General features: G+C 61.6%; 1 protein-coding gene across 4 annotated transcripts in view; it reads right to left on the bottom strand.

The window, feature by feature from the left end:
- Positions 1–635: 635 nt before the first annotated feature.
- ADAR (adenosine deaminase RNA specific) overlaps positions 636–18,323 on the bottom strand; it is a 39,989-nt gene continuing 22,301 nt past the window's right edge. For 2 of the 4 annotated variants that reach the window (XM_042924545.1, XM_042924542.1), the window contains exons 3-15: positions 17,245–17,428; positions 16,226–16,374; positions 15,597–15,741; positions 15,313–15,503; positions 6,819–7,044; positions 6,471–6,642; positions 6,236–6,329; positions 6,031–6,153; positions 5,626–5,759; positions 4,012–4,194; positions 3,601–3,713; positions 3,154–3,281; positions 636–3,018 (exon numbers count right to left, since the gene is read on the bottom strand). In XM_042924545.1, coding sequence (XP_042780479.1) covers positions 2,781–3,018; positions 3,154–3,281; positions 3,601–3,713; positions 4,012–4,194; positions 5,626–5,759; positions 6,031–6,153; positions 6,236–6,329; positions 6,471–6,642; positions 6,819–7,044; positions 15,313–15,503; positions 15,597–15,741; positions 16,226–16,374; positions 17,245–17,428 — 2,080 coding nt within the window. In that variant the 3' untranslated portion in view covers positions 636–2,780. The remainder of the gene's footprint in view (positions 3,019–3,153; positions 3,282–3,600; positions 3,714–4,011; positions 4,195–5,625; positions 5,760–6,030; positions 6,154–6,235; positions 6,330–6,470; positions 6,643–6,818; positions 7,045–15,312; positions 15,504–15,596; positions 15,742–16,225; positions 16,375–17,244; positions 17,429–18,323) is intronic. The other 2 variants (XM_042924543.1, XM_042924544.1) reach the window with 2 other exon arrangements.

The following is an 18,323-nucleotide window of genomic DNA, read 5'->3' as shown; positions in this document are numbered from 1 at the left end:
CACCCCCAAGACCACAGGCCCCTCTGTCCCCAGTCCCTCCCCCTCCCCCCCCAGGACCACAGCTCCGTCTGTCCCCGGTCCCCCCACCCCCAAGACCACAGGCCCCTCTGTCCCCAGTCCCTCCCCCTCTCCCTCCCCCGACCCCCGGACCACAGCTCCATCTGTCCCCGGTCCCCCCACCCCCAAGACCACAGGCCCCTCTGTCCCCAGTCCGTCCCCCCCTCCCCCCCCCAGGACCACAGCTCCGTCTGTCCCCGGTCCCCCCACCCCCAAGACCACAGCCCCTCTGTCCCCAGTCCCTCTCCCTCTCCCTCCCCCGACCCCCGGACCACAGCTCCATCTGTCCCCGGTCCCCCCACCCCCAAGACCACAGGCCCCTCTGTCCCCAGTCCCTCCCCCTCTCCCCCCCCCCCAGGACCACAGCTCCGTCTGTCCCCAGTCCCCTCACCCCCAAGACCACAGGCCCCTCTGTCCCCAGTCCCTCCCCCTCCCCCCCCCCCCAGGACCACAGCTCCGTCTGTCCCCAGTCCCCCCACCCCCAAGACCACAGCCCCTCTCTCCCCAGTCCCTCCCCAGGACCACAGCTCCTTCCGTCCCCAGGTCCCCCCACCAGGAAGCCACGGCCGCACGCTTTCTAACAATTCAGAGTCTCCTTTTTTATTTCTGAGGAATGTATAACGTGAGTCACTGTTACCAAGGGACACATTAAGAGCAGAACCGCAGCCACGGCCACACCAAGCCTGAGCTTGGGCTCTTCCCACCCAGCGCCTGGGGTCACACCAGGACCCAAACCCACAGAGCCTCTCCACGTGAGTACAGGAAATAGCTTCAGCGGTGACACGTTTCACAAGTGATAACCGGAGGGGGCACAACAGCCATGGTCCGGACGAACCAACTACAAAGATCATTTAAAAAAAAAAGGAAGAGGGCGTCCTGGTTACTAAAAACAAACACCGGACAAGAAAGTAGAGCAGGGCAGGAGGGAGCTCTGCCCCGTCCAGCCCTGCGGGGGCGGGCGGGGGTGCAGGGGCGCGGTGGGGGGGGGGGGGGGCACGTCCCCGCACAGCAGCATCTCCGGCAGAAACCTCTTCCTACAGCAGAAACCGAAGGCGACAAGTCTGCGACGGCGCCTCTGACCTCGGGGCGCGGGGCTGGGGTTCTGAGGGCCGCGTGCTGCCAGTTAAAGAGGAGGCAGCTGGGTCAGAGCTGGGGTCCTGACACCCAAGGTGGAGCGGGGGCCGCAGGTTCCGAGGCGCCTCCGCCCGGGGACGGGCACCGTTTCCCTACCGGTTCCTCGGGACACTTGGCTGTTCCACAAAGACATCTTCAGTATGCTTTAAAAACTTGGGTTTTTTTTTTATTTTGGTCAGTTTTTGGTCAAAAGCACAGAGGAAACAGTAGCCACAAGAACAGAAGTGTGAAGGGGGGCGTATCTACTGCTGAAGAGGTGGGGGCAGACGGGGCCGCCTCGGCAGCAGTGTGGGGGTGCGGGGGGCGGGGGACAGGCTCCTCGGGGCGCCGGCGTGGAGCATTCTCGGACACACACGGCCACCACCCGGAGGCGGGCTCGGGTCTGGAGCGCGTCCGGCTGACTCGGGCCCAGAGCTGGACTCCGGGGGGACGGGGGGCTGGGACCACGGGAGTCAACGCTGGCTGGAGGTGCGGACGGGGTCCCGCCTCCCGGGGCTTTAGGACGAGCTGCTGTTTCATCTACAAGTGCTGTCGAGTGTCAGCCTCCAAAGGGTCCCTAACGGGCAAGGAGACCTCAGGCCTGTGACCGGCCCTCCTGAAGCTACCTCGCAGACAAAAGCACTTGGATAAATGGAAAATTAAGTCTGACTTTTAAATCTGTGCAATTACAGGTTATCTGTAGCAGTTAAGAATCAACACTTATGACATTTTTAAAAACTCTTCGTTTACCCACGACTTCGTCAACTTTCACTGGCGTCACGGTCACGAGAAACACGCGGGCGGTACAGTGATCTGACCCAACGTGACATTGTGCCCTTGTTCTAAGTCCTGATTATCTGAGCGGGGAGGACCTGTTTCGGAGGACTTCTGCCACCAGGGGGTTGGGGTCTGTGGCCCTGCTGTCCCCTGCTGGCAGGACAAATCCCTAGGAATGCTTCAGGAGGACAGCTGCGGCCTGGCGGTTTGGCGAGGCGGGTCTGTGCCCCCTGGGTGGTCGGCGTCGCCCCACAGGGCCCTCTGCTATCACTGGGGGACCCCCAGGCTGCGCCAGCCCTCCCGGCCGCCCCGCCCCCTGTGCCCGCTAAAGTGCAAGGCCCGAAGGTCGCTGACCCCACGGCCCCGGGACTGACGGACTCCTGGATGTCTCGCCCGCTTAAGTTCGCCTCTCACCCTCTGGGAGGAAAAGGAGAAACTCCGTGATCAGAAGGAGGGGATCGCAAAAGGGCCGCGGGGAGCCGGCGGGGAGGGTGTGGGGGGGCGGACAGAGTCCGCCGCTGAAGCCCCCAGCGCTGCCAGGACTCAGAGCTGACGGGGCCCCGGCCAAGATGGCAACAGGTCGATGGCAAACACAGGGAGGGGCAGCGGGAGCCAAGTGGGCCTGGGCGGGTCGTGGGCGAGGACCCTCGTGCTTGCGTGGCGGGAAGAGAAGGCGCGCCTCCCGCCGCCCCCGCAGGCAGGGCAGGGGTGGGCACCCCCCCCAGAGGCCGGGCACGCAGGAACCCAGTTCCCGGTGTCCCCAGCATGCCCCCGCCCCCACCCCCACAGGACAGCACAGCCCGCCTCGCGCCCACCCTGCGGCGCCCGGCCCGCTACACGGGGCAGAGGTAAAAGTTCTTCTCCTCCTGGGGCTTGCTGACCCAGTTCCCGTAACCCATGTCCCTCAGACCCTTCTTGAAGTAGTTCTTGGCCACCTCATAGTCGCGGGCCGCCTTCTTGGCCTCCCCGTAGGAGAGTCTGAGCAGGTCCCTGCGGTACCGGAAGGAGCACAGCTTCTTAAACAGGAGGAAAATGTTCTTTTTGGAGACCCGGGACAGCTCGTTCCGCGGCCTGGAGGAACAAGAGAGCTCAGCACTGCCCGGGGACAGAGAGGGAGGGGAGCCCGGCGGGGGAGGTACAGGGGGCAGCCGCCAAGCGGCCGCTGAGCTCTGGGGAACGCAGACGGGGCGGCCCGCGGCTCCTCACCCGTCCACGGTGCCTCTGGTCCCATCCAGGATCTCCAGGTCGTAGCCGTCAGCCAGGCACCAGTTGACGCTGGTCTCCTTCGTCTTCCCGGATTGCCTCTTGGAGTCGTACACGCTGACGCGGCCAACCTGGGATGGGTCCCGGGAGCGACGGGAAAGATGGAGACTTCCAGGAGAAGGTCCTGTGGCAGGGACTGGGGACTCCCAAGACACGGGGGGGGCGGGCCCGGGATCCCTCCCCGTATCTAGGGTTCTGTCTGAAAACCAGACTCACTGAGCCCTGCTCGACTCAAACGGGCTGCAGACAGAAAAGCAAGCCCTCAGCATCCAAGGGGACAGAGGGACTAACCCCCGGGACATCCCCTGCCCACAGCGGATACAGGGGTGCCACGGACAGGCTCACGCGGACGGGAGAAAACATCAAGGGGAAGCGGATGGGGCCACACACCTTGGGGTGGTTGACGATAAAGGGGGGCCGCAGTCCGTCCTCGAAGGCACTCCCGTCCCTGGTCACACGGCAGCAGATGGCCCGAGTCAGATGCCCTTGGCTGAACAGGTAACCTGGGTGCAAAGAGGAAACCATGCCCGTCTGTGCAGGGAGCGTGAAGAAGGTCCCGGTGGGGCCGTGAGGACAGAGGTGGCGCCCCGCACCCGCAGGCACTCCGGGCTCCAGGCGACGCTGCGGCTGGAGCCTGCTTTCCGTGAGCCACTGCGAGACCCGCCCGGTGAAGCGCCGGTGCTGAGCCCGCCCCCCCCCCCCCCCCCCCCGCAGCAGGGTGGCCACCGGACACGGCACAGCGCAGATGCCGCGTCAGCACCCAGCCACGATAAAATGCGTGCGGCCCGACGGGACCCTCACCCAGGGTGACAGACTTGAGGTACACAGGCTGCAGGAAGTGCGTCAGCAGCGCCCCCTGCAGGCCCAGCACGTTCCAGCGCAGGATCTTGTCACTACAGGACATGGTTCGGAGCCGCTCCCCCAGCCGAATGCCGTCCCACGTAGGCACGATGTCACTGGACTCCACTGGGATGGTGCCTTCCCCTGTGGAGGGACTTGGGTCAGAGCCACGGGGGCCCCTGGGCCAGGCCACTCCTGCCGCGGGGCTTCTACGCCTCACGCTTGGGCCAAGGCACTGGTGGGCTCATTCTGGCCGCACCAACACCGTGCTCGGTGCTGGGAACAATGGCGAGCGACCCAGAAGACCTCTGTGCCCCTGGAACGTGTGCGCGGGCGAGGGGGCAGGAGGGGGTAGACAGACAGCAGCAGGTGAGGGGCAGACGGACAGCAAGCGAGCAAATGCTCTGCACGCACAAACTCTGAACGGCGACAGGGCCCGGAGGCTGGGAGGGTGGCGCGGCCGCCCGGGACGGACTTGCAGGCAGAGCAAGAGATGTGGAGAAGCCACGGCTGAATAACGGTTTCAGACACAGAGCACAGCACAAGCAAAGGCCCTGAGGCAGCAAGAGGTTTGGTTGTCCAGGTTGCCGACGAAGAGCCAGTGGGCCCGAGCCCTCAGCGGGCGCGCAGGTTTGGCTTTTCTGTGCGGTGCACTGGGAAGCCGCCACGGGGCGCTGCTGCGGTTTTTACGCCCAACGTGGGGCTCGAACTCGTGACCCCGAGATTATGAGTCACGTGCTCTTCCGACGGAGTCTGCCAGGCGCCCCTTGCTTTCGTTGTAACAGCTTTGCTGAGATAGAACTCACCCAACTAAAGCACACGGTTCTGTGGTTTTTACTGCGTTCGCAGAGGCGTGCGACCCTCACCCCAGTCAGAACTTTCACGGCCATCGGGAGAAACCCGGCGGGCCGGCCCCTCCCACCCCAGGCCCCAGGCGACGCTGGTCCACCCTCTGTCTCCACAGAGTCGCCCCCTTTGTACTCCGGACGCGTCGTATAAACGGAGCCACGGAGCATGTGACCTTTCCACTTCGTGTGTCCTCAGGGCCCAGCGAGGTGCCGGCACCGCCCCCTTTCGCGGCACCACGTGGACAGAGCCACTTTGTTCACCAGCGGGCAGACCCCGGGGCGGCTCCCACCTTCTGGGGACACAGCCAGGGGCCAGCTGCTGGGTCCTGGGTCCCGGGCAGGGAGGTGACCCGGCCCGAGGGCGTGGGGGCAGCCGTGAGCGGACAGCCCAGGGCGCGTGCGCTTCGTTTCCTGTCCCCTCCTGTTTTCCCCGCCCTCCCCGTGGCGGTAAGATCACCTCCCGGGAAGCTGTGTTTCTGGCCAGGCTGTCCCCTGAGTTCCGGGTGGGCCCTCGGGCTCCCACATGACCCCCAGACTCAGAGCAGAGCCCCGCCCCCCCCCCCCCCCCCCCCCGCGGTCCACGCCTGTCCCCGGGCCCCCCCGCCCGGCAAAGCAGCCCTCGAGCTCTGGCAACGGACGCCGAGAGCGTGGCAGCCGTGCCTTGTCCCGGCGGTGGCCCCGGGCTCGGCAGTCTTCCTGTGGGGACGCGGGGGACGGTGCCACTCACCGTTCTCCACCTTGGTGCGCAGCTTGCCCTGTTTGGGGTTCTCGAAGACAGGGTAGTGGCGGGACTCGGTGCTCTCCACGGCACGGTCGCTGCAGGACTTGTCGAAGAGGGCGCCGTCCCCACACGGGGCCGTGCTGCGGGGCGGGGGCGGCCGTCAGGGCCCGTGCCGTGGCCCCGTCCGGAGCCCAGGGGCTCGGGAAGCGCGGGACGTGGAGGCGGCGAGGGGCTTCCCCTGCAGCCCCCGGGGGGCGGCCGGGCACGTGGGCCACGCCGCGTCCACGCGCCCTCAAGCGCAGGCCTCACCTCCGGGCCAGGGCGCCCCCGGGAACCGACCGTGGAGCCTGGCGGGGCTTCGGGCGGGGACCGCGCGCGCCTGGCGTCCAGGTGGACACGGGGACCACACACCTGATGTACAGGTGGAAGGACACGGTCTTCTTGATCTGGAGCTTCTCGCCTCCCTTCGCGGGCTCGAAGATGCTGTCCTTCGCGGTCTGCGGGCTGTACTTCATCAGCTCGCTGTAGAGGAACCTGCGGGGACGGCGCCGTGAGGACGGCCGCCCCGGTGCAAAGGGCGGGGGCCCGAGTCGCGGAGGGATGGGCGGAGGCTCACCTGATGAAGCCTCGCCGGGAGATGATCTCCGCGTGGCAGTCGTTGACCGTCTCCCCCTTCAGGCTGAGAGAGTCGCCCTTCACGCAGCGGTTCCCTGCAAGCAGGGGCGGGGGGAGAAGGTGACCTCTCTGCAGGGCACGGCCAGCCTCCCCGCGCTCGTCCCCCCCCCCCCCCCCCCAGCGGCCGCTAAGAGCCGCACGGTGGTCCGCTCCCGCCGCCGGGGGGCCCCACCGACCTGTCCCCAAGCTGACCACGACCCCCAGGTCGTCCGAGGCCTTCTTCATGATGACGGCGGCCAGGATCTTACGGCCGAGCAGGGAGGGCTGGAAGCTGTTGGTGAGGGCGTTGAAACAGCGGTGGCTGAGCATGGCTATCTGGTCGTGGAAGGTGCTGCCCGTCAGGGGGAGCTGTGGGCACAAGGCTGCGTCAGGCCCGCGGCGCGCCCCCCCCCCCCCCCCCCCCGCCCGCCCGTGCTGTCCCCGCTGTGCGTGCTACTGAGGCGCGGAGTAAAGCCCAGGAGTGCGTCACAGGACAGCAAGGTAAGGCCCCGAGAGAAGATGGCAGCAAGAGTAGACGTCTTAACTGTCTTTGGCTGTGCTTCTGGGGACCTCGAGAGGAGGAGCATAGTTCTTCTGAGAGTGGCCCCTGTCACTGGGGTTACCTCTGTGAAACCCATGCGCTCGGCCTTCTCATCCTCCCCAATCAGGACGCGGAGCGCCGCATCGGCCGCCTCCTGCTTGCCTTGCTTCTTGCTGTGGGCGCACACGGCCGGGAACCAGCGACCCCCGACTTTGGCCTGGTACACGAACCTTCGGGACGAGAAGCAGGATAGAGACACGCGCCCGACCGCGACCGCGTCGCCGCGAGGGGCCCGCGGGAGGCGCGGGGCACCGGGGACTCACGATGTCACGTCCACCAGAGCCAGAGGTCACCCGGACTGTTACTCACCGGTTCTGTCTACGCCGACTCTTCTTCAGCGTAGACGCGTTTATAAGGGAGACTTCGTGTACACGGAAAACCGGGCTCACTTGTCACGAACTGAAAGTGGCCCCAGAACTGGATGACAACATCGGGTCATCGAACCTGAGGGGATGCGGCTGCCCGCGAGGGCTCTGGGCCCGCACCACAAAGCTCAGCAGGTCGGGGAGGGGGTGTGAGGAAATACGGCAGGGGTACTTCTGTCCAGAGCTTAGGCAGAAACGGCAGCGGCGCTCTCCCTCGCGGTTTAACACTCTACTTCGAAGCACCCGATTCCGTTTCCTAATTTCCCGGTCGGCCCAAGAGGACCCTCGGCGTGGCGTGGTCGGACGTGGAGACGTGCCTTAGGCAAGGGGCTCAGCTCTCACGAGGGGGCCCTGGGAGGGGCGCGCCTGGGCACGTGAGCCGGTCGGGCCGGCCGTCCAGGCAGGGGCGGGAGAGCGTGACGGGCGTCTCCCGCCAGGGTGTCAAGAATCCTAGCTTCAGCCCCGTCCTAAGCTGCTCAGGCAGGAAACAGAGCCGGTCCCCTTACGCTCAGTCACGCCGAGCGGCCTGTCCGGTGCAGGGGACGCCCTGACTCCTTCCTCCACCACCCCGGGGCGTGCGGGCCGGAGGGGTGGGGGGAGCAGGAGGAGGACAGGGACATGGCGTGACAGATGCCAGAAAGCAGTGGGGGCCAAACCGGGCCTTTGAGAGACTCCGCAGAATCTCACGCCTGTTCCGCGCGCTTGAAAAGTACGAATTCTTACGCACGAAGACAGATAGGCGTGCAGGACCTCCGACAGCTGCAGACCACAGCCATCAAGTGAGTATCGCGGTAAAGCGAGTCACAATACATTTTCTGGTTTCCCAGTGCACGTGGAGATACGTTGGCGCCAGACCGCAGTCTCTTGGCGTGCCAGCGCTGGGTCTAAAAACCCCACACGTACCTTAACTAAAACATACTTTATTCCGAAAGAACGCTAACCATCACCTGAGCTGTCAGCGACGTGCGATCAGGGGTCACAGACCACCAAACGCAGTGACGCAAAGGTTTAGGTACCGTGACCGTCACCACCACGTGGCGCAGAGACAGGAAGTGAGCGGAAGAGCTGGAAAAACGGCGCCGACAGACGCGCTCGACGCAGGTTCCCGCAAACCTTCCGCGTGTGGCACCCGGTCCGTGGGAGCGCCAACGGGGTGTGCCTGTCCCTGCCCCGTCAGGGCCTGTATGTGTGGGACACGGGGACCTGTCGCTTGAAAGCTACACACAGAAGCCACCAGCCACGGTCCAAGCGCTCCGTAAGCACGGGTCTGGGGTGAGGGGGGCGGCGGGCAGGGGGGACGCGTGCAGCCGGGGGGCCTGCTCGGAGGCTGGTGAGACGCAGGGCTGAGGGCGGGAGGCGGTGAGCGGCGCAGGGAGGGCGGAGGGGCGTCCTGCGCAGTGCGATGCGGGTAGGGGGGTGCCCGTCACAGGATCGCGGCTAGTACCAAACGCAGCGAGCTCCCCTCCCAGCGCCGACCTGGGCCGAGTTCGCTCCCTCCCGAAGCGCCGTCCTCCTCTTAAGCACCCTGAGGCCACCGCGTGGGCGCCTCTCCCTACTGAGTCAGGCCGCCGAGCAGACCCTCAACCCATCACACAACCTGAGCTCTTGGTGACACGCACGAGATAGGAGACCTCACACCTGTCCCTATCAAGGATCCCTGATTCGCATCTGGCGCCCGTCCACACAAATACAAATGTGGCCCCTCAACATTCCTGAATGGATGAACAAAGCTGGGAGAGCAGGAGGCCACCGACTGGTTTCGGCGCCGGAGGCGGCAGGAGGTTTGGGCCGAACCATATGCACAACACACGGGCCGAGGGACGGTCTGCTTGAAGGACGTGCAGGGGAGGGAAGCTGGCCCGCCCCTAGGGCTGTGGCCGTGGAGCAGAGGGCGGGCAGTGGGGTCACCGACTGACACGGGAAGGACCGGGGGAAATGGCCACGGGGCGACACCCAAGAGCTCTCCTCTGGGCAGGTGGGACCAGAGGGTCAGGCGGAAGCGACAGGAGACTGGACACGGCGGTCCGGAGCTCTGGGAAGGTCTGTGTTTGGCGGGCACATTCGGTGGTTTCCAAGGAGGCCAGAGAGGGGGAAAACAGAGGGCACAATGTGTCACCCCGACAGCAGGGCGGGTACTGCGGCCCCAGCCCCTCGCCCCTCCCCACGTGCGTGGGCGCTGCTGTGGCCGGGGGTCTGCCCTGCGCTCCGTGCGGGTCACAGCAATTTCTGAAATTCTGCGTGAGTCACTCAAACTCCTGGGGGGGGTTCTGTGCCAGGAGAAGACGAGAGGCCAGAACGCAGGCACGAAGAACAAGGCTGAAGCCGGGGGGGGGGGGGGGGGCGGCTGGGCGCAAAGGGCAGGCGGAGGCCAGGAGCGCAACGGCCTCTCCCCGTTCCTCCCGCCCTGTTCTTACCTAGTCAAGTAAGAAAGGATGGACTAGGGCAAGAGCCACGAGTAGTTCACGTAAGAGGAAACACAAGTAGCACGTAAATATGAAGAGATCAACGTTACTTATCACTAAAAGAAAACTTAAAATAAGATGCCATTTTTATGAGCTCCTCTCCTTTAAGGACCTTTTAAAACTGAGTAGTTGGGTACCCCACAAAAATTCAAACAGTTAATATTAATATGTCGTGAAAGTCGGGGCGCCTGGGTGGCTCAGTCGCCCTGGGCGTCCGACTTCAGCTCAGGTCGTGATCTCACGGCTTGTGAGTTCGAGCCCCACGTCAGGCTCTGTGCTGTGACCGCTCAGAGCCCGGAGCCTGCTTCGGATTCTGTGTGCCCCCCTCTCTCTGCCCCTCCCCTGCGCGAGCTCTGTCTCTGTCTCTGTGTCTCTCTCTCTTGGAAATAAGACATTAAAAAATTAAAAAAAGAAAAGAATACAGCGAAAGTCAGGAATCCCTCATTCCTCAGAAGCAAACGCCGCCGCCAGTATTTCATCCCGCGAGAAGGGACCCTAGGTGGCCGTCCGCAAGCTCGCGCTCACATCCCTCCCTCCTGCACCCTGGACGGCTCACCCACACGGGGCAGACTCTGGCTCAGGGCTGCGAGGTGCTCCGTGGTGCGGGTACACCTCAGTTTCCGTAACCGGCCTGCGGAGGACACGGGCACGGACCGCCTGTCCCCGTCCCTCGCGGGTGTGGACTCCCCGGGGCGGCCCCACCTCGCCGTAACCACCGCACGCTGAGACGCACCACGGACGCCACAGGGTCGCCAACCGTGTGTATTTACAGAGGGAGTCGAGCACCTTCTGTCGGTACTTCCTGATGCTTTTCTGGGGACAGTTCACGGTCTTTGTTTTCCTATCAGACTGGAAAAGAATCCCTCATTTTTTTTTTTTTAATTTTTTTTACATTGATTTCTTTTTGAGAAACTGAGTGAGACCAAGCGTGAGCGGGGGAGGGGCAGAGAGAGGAGGAGACACAGAACCTGAAGCAGGTTCCAGGCTCTGAGCAAGCGGTCGGCGCAGAGCCTGACGCGGGGCTCGAACTCACAAAGCGTGAGATCACGACCTGAGCCGGAGTCGGACGCTCAACCGACCGAGCCGCCCAGGCGCCCCGAGAATCCCTCATTTGTAAAGAAACTGGCCCTGAGTGTTTTTCCCTCAGGTGATCCTTTTAAGAAACACCACTTGTCCTGATAGCCCGTCTCCATCTTTTCCCTCTGGGACTTCGTCTGCTGTGTCTTGTTGGAGAGGCTCTGCCAGTCCAAGATGCTCGAACAGAAATCCACACTTCCATCCAGTGCTTTTGGGATTTTACCTATTTCTTTGTAAATACACATTATACATGTATACGTATTACGGACGTTTTAAGATTTTAAGTCCTCTCTACACCCAACGTGGGGCCCCAACTCACAGCCCCAAGATCAAGAGTCGCATGCTCCAGCGACTGAGCCGGCCGGGCGCCCCGGTTTCCTACTTCGGTCCCGGACACTGCGATCCGACGTGACCGAGGACACGGACACCGGGGGGTGAGACGTGGTGGGCAGCCTTCGCCCTGCCGCCCAGTCACTGCCGTCCCCCCGACCTGCAGCCCTGTGCCCACCACAGGGCCCGTCTGCGTCCACCTGCCGTGCGACCCGCCTTCCCCCCTCACAGGCCGATGTGCCGCCGGGCATGGGGTTCCTCCCGCCCTCCATCTCCTAGCTCTTCCCCCACGTGGGTTTTTCATATGAAACGGGAATCACGTTTTCCAGGTGGAAAATCAATCGATTCTGCCAGCGTTCCATTGGGATCGCGTTAAACGTAAGTAATCTGGGGACAGCTGCTCTCATCACGTGGGACTTTTCTACCTAATCGGAGTCTCAGAGCCCGTGTGTTTCCCGCTCAGAACGCGCCAAGGTCTTTTATGCGTTTAGCGCCTGCTGCAGACAGGCTTTCTTCCACTACGACTTCGAACTGCCTGTTGCTGCAGAGAAGCTCTTGATGTTTCCAGGTGATTTTCCGCCGTCCTGCTCTCCTGAACTCCCGTTTCTGTCCCGAATACTTCAGCGATGCGATCACATCACCTGCGAACCCTCGCCTCCCTACCTCCCTCTCTTCATCCTTCTCTGTCTTAACGGATGGCATTAGCTTGTGATGCCGGAGCACCACGGAGTAATGAGGACGCGACGCCCACGTGTCCCCTGACTTTACTGGGAGCAGCTCCAGGTTCAACGTGAAGGAGGCTGCGGGCTGCTGACTTCACACTTACTCTGTCACGCTAAGAAGCACTCGACAGTTTGTGCTTTATCAACAGCTTGGCTTTCTAAATGGAACGGACGCTGAATTTTAACTAAATGCCCTTTTGGAATCTCTGCAGATGACCTGTGGGTTTTCTCCTTCCATCTATCGGTAACAGTAACGATAACAATAAATATCTTAACACAGGCTGATCTTTGTGCCGCACTGAGTTCACTGCTAGCGTTTTACAACAGCAAAGAGAAGCATTTTGATACAAATGTTTCCAAAGTCGGTGTCAAGCCACTCCCCCTCTGGGACAGACCCACACGAGTGCCTGTTCCCATTAACCAAAAGAAATCCCAAGAGGACTTTTGCTTTTATGCAAAAAGGCAGACGGCGTGCACACGCCCCCGCCCCCGCGGCTCAGATCCAGCCTCGGTAACTCCAAAGCGGGTCTGAGTGCCCGTGCTTTATCTGGATGTATTCTGTGCATCTGTTAGCAAGATGCGTCCTAAGGAATCAGAAATGCCTGAGAGGTGACTTTTTGGGGTCTGGGAACGCTAAAAAAAATCTGCATTTACTTAAATGAATGGCAAATGCTTTTTGCCTTCTGCCACTTGGCTCTGGAAAGACTTCTAAGGAACGGTTTACTCCCGGGGAAGCCCGTGATTCTGTACTGGTCACGGTGAAGAGGGAAGGACTGTTCCGTACTTACTGCTGCCAGAGGCATAAGCATCGTCTCCTTGGAGGAAAACACAGCGATACTTATCAAAATTTCGAACGCACGGAAGTTATTCACTGCAGCGCTCTCTACAGCGGCAAAGTTTGGAGACAATCTGCCTACTGGTGCCCAGGGGGCTGGCGAGACGGGGGGTGAGCCCGAGCCCTGGGCACCGCAGGGACGCCTCTGGACACAGAACGGGACAGGAGACGGAAAACTCCACGGTTACACTGTCGTGTGGAAGCAGCAGGCTAGACGCCAAAGCGCGTCTGTGCTTCTGCGTAACACAAGGGACACGCGGCAGCTCGGCTCGCGTCGTCACGCAGATGCTCTGGAAGGACGCGTGGTATAAAGTGATGACACGCCAGGGTGTGGGTGTGTGGGGAGGCGGGCGCGGGGCCAAGGGGAGCAGTCAGGACGAGGCTGTTGGGTCTCATTCTGAGTAGTCTATCACCTACACGGAAACCCAAACCCTTCGAAACCGTGTGTGACTTCTAGCCCAGAACCCCCCTCCTGAGAACGGTCGGCACAGACACACAGCACCAAGACTGCCTCTAGGAGCAAGAACGAGTCCGACCCAGTCGTCACTGAAGTTGGTGAGATCAGTGACGCAAAGTGAGGGCTTCAACATCGACAGCAACCTTCTCTTTCTTAAGCCAGGTGCTAGGTGTCCCCTACCAGGTGTCGCCCAGGTGGGGCGGTGTCCATTTTCGGAAAAGACCTTTTATATCTCTTGCCCGATAAAACAACTGTGAAACCATAAGCATCTATTCAAGGAAACATGTAGCTGTGGGTGGCGCCAGTCGATGGGAGCACGTGGCTCTTGATCTCAGGGTCGTGAGTTCGAGCCCCACACTGGGTTCAGAGATGATGTTAAAAAAAAAAAAGATTGGGGCGCCTGGGTGGCTTAGTCAGTTAAACATCCGACTTCAGCCTAGGTCACGATCTCACGATTCACGAGTTTGAGCCCCGCGCTGGGCTCTGTGCTGACAGCTCGGAGCCTGGAGACTGCTTCCAGATTCTGTGTCTCCCTCTCTCTCTCTGCCCCTCCCCTGCTCATGCCCCGTCTCTGTCTCTCAAAAATAAATGTTAAAAAAAAATAAATTAAAAAAAAAAAAAGATTTAGGGGCTCCTGGGTGGCTCAGCCGGTTAAGCACCTGATCTCTGGTTTTGGCTCAGGTCATGATCTCATGGTTTGTGGAACTGAGCCCTGCATGGGGCTCCAAGGATTCTCTGTCCCTCTCTCTCTGCCCCTCTCCCGACAAATACATTTTTTTTTAAATTTTTTTTAACATTTATTTATTTTTGGGACAGAGAGAGAGCATGAGTGGAGGAGGGGCAGAGAGAGAGGGAGACACAGAATCGGAAGCAGGCTCCAGGCTCTGAGCCATCAGCCCAGAGCCCGACGCGGGGCTTGAACTCACGGACCGCGAGATCGTGACCTGAGCCGAAGTCGGATGCTTAACCGACTGAGCCACCCAGGCACCCCATAAATTTTTAAATTTTTTTTTTTTTTCAACGTTTTTTTTTTTTTTATTTATTTTTGGGACAGAGAGAGACAGAGCATGAACGGGGGAGGGGCAGAGAGAGGGAGACACAGAATCGGAAACAGGCTCCAGGCTCCGAGCCATCAGCCCAGAGCCTGATGCGGGGCTCGAACTCACGGACCGCGAGATCGTGACCTGGCTGAAGTCGGACGCTTAACCGACTGCGCCACCCAGGCGCCCCAAATTTTTAAAAGACGTAGAAAAAATACAGAAATATGTAGCTGTGTTAAAGAGTCTGATAGATGTGTGTACCTGAGCTATATATATGACCTCTAAGACACGCTGGTAAGTTAAGGAGCCAGTGTAGAACAGAAGATATAACTTATGCCCATTTTTGTTTAAAAAGCAGAATGAGGGGCACCTGGGGGCTCAGTTGGTTAAGTGTCCAACTCTTGCTATCGGCTCCGGTCGTGATCTCACGGTTCTGAGATCGAGCCCCGTGTAGGGTTCTGCATTGAGCCTGGAGCCTGCTTGGGATTCTTCCCCTCTCTCTGCACCTCCCCTGACAGGCTTCTCTCTTGCTCTCTCTCTCCTCACCTTCTCTCAAAATAAGTAAAATAAACTTACCAAAAAAAAAACCAAAATGGAAAGAAAACGCGCTAGTACAAGCATGGAAGTTTCTAGAAGTAGTGTGGAAACTGGTAACGAGTCAGAAAGAAACCAGCAGAGAAAGGAGCCTTTCCCCCGCATACTCCTTCAACCGGCCGGAATGATTTTCTGCACGTCCCTTTAAAACTTGAAACCAGGGGCGCCTGGCTGGCTCGGTCGGTTAAGGGTCCAACTTCGGTTCAGGTCATGATCCCGTGGTTTTTGGGTTCGAGCCCTGCACTGGGTTCTGTGCTGACAGCTCGGAGCCTGGAGCCTGTTTCATATCCCCGTGTCCCCCTCTCTCTCTGACCCTCCCTGGCTCACACTCTCTCTCTCTTAAAAATAAATAGACGTTAAAAAAAATTTAAAACTTGGAATCAGTTAAAAGCAAGAGGAGCCTGCTCACGCGAACCCTCTGGGCGGCCCCCGAGCGTCTTGCAGGTGGCCACGCAGACAGGACGGGACCCTCCCCCCCGCCCCCCCAACACCACCCCGGCCACTGCAGCCTGCACGGCCCTCCTCCCCGAGGCCACGGCGGGGCCGGCACACTCACTTGGGCTCGTGCGGGGGGCCGGACTGGTCGACCAGCTTGAACTCGGCCGCGAAGCCGTGGGAGCGGGCGTACTCTAGCAGGCCGCCCACGGGGTTGGTGTTCAGGTATCTGACGAGCTCGCCCACCCTCCTGACCTTGCTGGGCATCCCGGACTCCAGGTTCTCAAACGATTCCACGCTGGCGCCTCCGGGCTGAAGGAGAAGCGGCCACGCAAAGAGGAGCCGTAAGCGCCTGTGGAAAGCTGAGGGGCGACCCCGCGCCCCCGGGCGGCGACGGCGGCCCACCTGTGTGTCGGAAGGCGCCGAGCTGGTGGCCTCCCCGTGCAGGGCCTTCATGGCCTCCTCTGCGGCCATCTGCTTCGCCGCCTTCTTGCTGGGGGCACTCGCGGTGGGGAAGGTGTGGGCTCCCATAGCGACGCAGTACTGGAACCTGGCGGGAGGGGTGGAAACGGCGCTGACGGGACGCGGCCCGGCCCCCGCCGGGGCGACCTCTCGGGCCGGCGAGCCCTCACACGCGTCGCCTCTGTGCCTCGGCCCCCGCGGCCCCGCCCCCCGCCCCTCAGCCTGGCTGACCCCGCGCCACGCGTGGGCCTCAAGCCAGGTGCACCTCCTCCAGGGACCCCCCTCTCGAGCGTGTCGTGCGGGGCCGCAGGCACACGGGTGGCACCTCTCGGAGACGCACCGCCAGTACCCTCCGAGCCGAGGGTCTCCCTACCGCCCGGTCCCCGCTTCGCCCCGAGTCCCCCATCCCAGACTGTCTGCTCCACAGCTGCAACCCTGCCCTCGAGGCCCCCGTCTTGCACAGCAAGAACAGGTGCGCCCGCTCAGTGAGACAGTCTGCCGTCCCTCAGGAGGCCAGCAGGGGGCTCCCTTTGGAGGAAGCCTCGGCAGAGACACAGGACACAGCGATGTACTTGGGGTCGTGGGCAGGGCCTTCTCTGGACAGGAGGCGGAATTCACAGGAGCTCCCCAGCTTGTGCACGCACTCTAGCAAGGTCGTGACGGGGTTCTTCCCGGAGAAGAAGGGCGTTGCCGACGTGGCGCTGGGCTGGGACTCCGTGGCCTGGAGAGAACGAGACAAGAAAACACCAGAGAAACCACTGGCTTGTCCATCGTGGTGCAGGGAACGGGTCGGCCACAGGGGGGGGGGCTGACCTCCAAAGGAAGGGGGTTCGGGGGTTCTGGGCCTGCGCCACAGGGAAGGGTGAGTTCTTTAAACATTCCGGGTCTCAGGGGCGCCTGGGTGGCTCGGTAGGGTAACCGTCTGACTTCGGCTCAGGCCATGATCTCACGGTCCGTGAGTTCGGGCCCCGCGTCGGGCTCTGTGCTGGCAGCTCAGGGCCTGGAACCTGCTTCGAATTCTGTGTCTCCCTCCCCTCAGCTCCTCCCCTGCTCACACTCGGTCTCTCTCTCAAAAATAAATAAAGATTAAACGTTCTGGGTCTCATTTCTTATCTGCCAAGAACGGGGCTTGGCCTCGGTCATCTTTTTTTTTTTTTTTTTTTAATTTTTTTTAACGTGTATTTATTTTTGAGACAGAGAGAGACAGAGCATGAATGGGGGAGGGTCAGAGAGAGGGAGACACAGAATCCGAAACAGGCTCCAGGCTCTGAGCTGTCAGCACAGAGCCCGACGCGGGGCTCGAACTCACGGACCGCGAGATCGTGACCTGAGCCGAAGTCGGCCGCTCAACCGACTGAGCCACCCAGGCGCCCCGGCCTCGGTCATCTTTAAGGTCCCTTTCCGGTCTGGAGGTCTGTAACTCCAGGTAGGCCAGGGAGGTGGGCAGGCAGGGGTGCTGGGCCTGAGGGGAGGAGGCGCGGGAGGTGTGGTGGGGGCAGGAGGGGGCACGGACCCATTATTTGCGTTGAGGCGGCGTGCAGAGGCGGGTTAAGATGTGGGTATGCTCGTGATGTGGGGACAGGAGGCCTACCTTCTCCGACCCCTTCTCTACGGAGCAGTCGTAGGGCTCTTCTGCCCGTCCGCTGTCCCGGGCTTTAGCCTCCTCGAGCAGGATGGTCATGGCTTTGAGGGCTGCGTCCTGCTTGGCCACCTTCTTGCTGCCAGCTTCTGCTGGGGGAAACTCTCGGCCACCAATGATGACTTGGAATTTAAATCTTGATGGAAAGTGAGATGTGTGAGTGCTGGCCCGGCCGTCCCTGCCGCCCTCTCCACAGGGCCCAGGACCCTGAGGCCTCTGCCCCACCAAGGGGGAAGGGCCTTGCCTTCCGGAAACAAAGCGGCCAGGGCCTGCGTCCCCAGAGCTCGTTAGAGTGAGCACTTGGGGGACGCCTGCGGCCTGCTGACACTAAGTTAAGACAGAGCCTGTGCAAACGATGACGAGCCACAGCCACCACCACCGCCACGTCTGTGGTCGGCCGGCCGCCTCTGGGGGGCTCCTCGCTGCCCAGCCTCACGCGCCCTGACACCCACGGGGTCAGATACCTGCCGCTTCTGGGGCCTGCCTCTGTCCCCAGCCTCCCTCAGAGACACAGAGCTCTCTGCTTTTGAGTCCTTCTACAGCTCTGTGTGTGAAGCTGGAGAAGAAAGGACTCCCCCTTGTTATGCAGAAAACCAAAAAGCCTTTGTTCTAAGCCTCAGGACTTCGCTTGGACCTCCTGCATTCAAGTTTTCAAATCTGTTCCGCTCTTTGCTCAACCTGGGATTTCATTTAGGAAAGTAGGTCAAGTTTCTGGTTCCCCAGGTCTTCTGATGTACCTGATGCTGTCTTACAGCTGGAGTTACAGGCAGGCTGGCCACAGAACCCGCTGCCCCCCGGTGTGGGGGGAGGGGAGAGCCTGCCAGCCACCAGCCTCCGGCCCAGAGAGAAACGGGTCCTGGCCTCGCAGCTTTAGGACATGCCCCCCCACCCACCCCCCAGCCCGCCCGCCAACAGCCACCCTGCAAGGGACAGAGTCAGCCGCGGCTGGGAAGGCAGCCCGTGGCGAACGCAGAGGTTAGTGGAACCCTCTCCCACCCCAGCTCTCCACCGGGCCCTTCGGCAGCCCCCCC

Source organism: Panthera leo, chromosome F3, assembly GCF_018350215.1.
Source record: "Panthera leo isolate Ple1 chromosome F3, P.leo_Ple1_pat1.1, whole genome shotgun sequence".
NCBI classification, from domain to species: Eukaryota; Metazoa; Chordata; class Mammalia; order Carnivora; family Felidae; genus Panthera; species Panthera leo.
The sequence above is the reverse complement of the archived record's forward strand: the minus strand, read 5'-3'. Positions and strand labels throughout refer to the sequence as shown.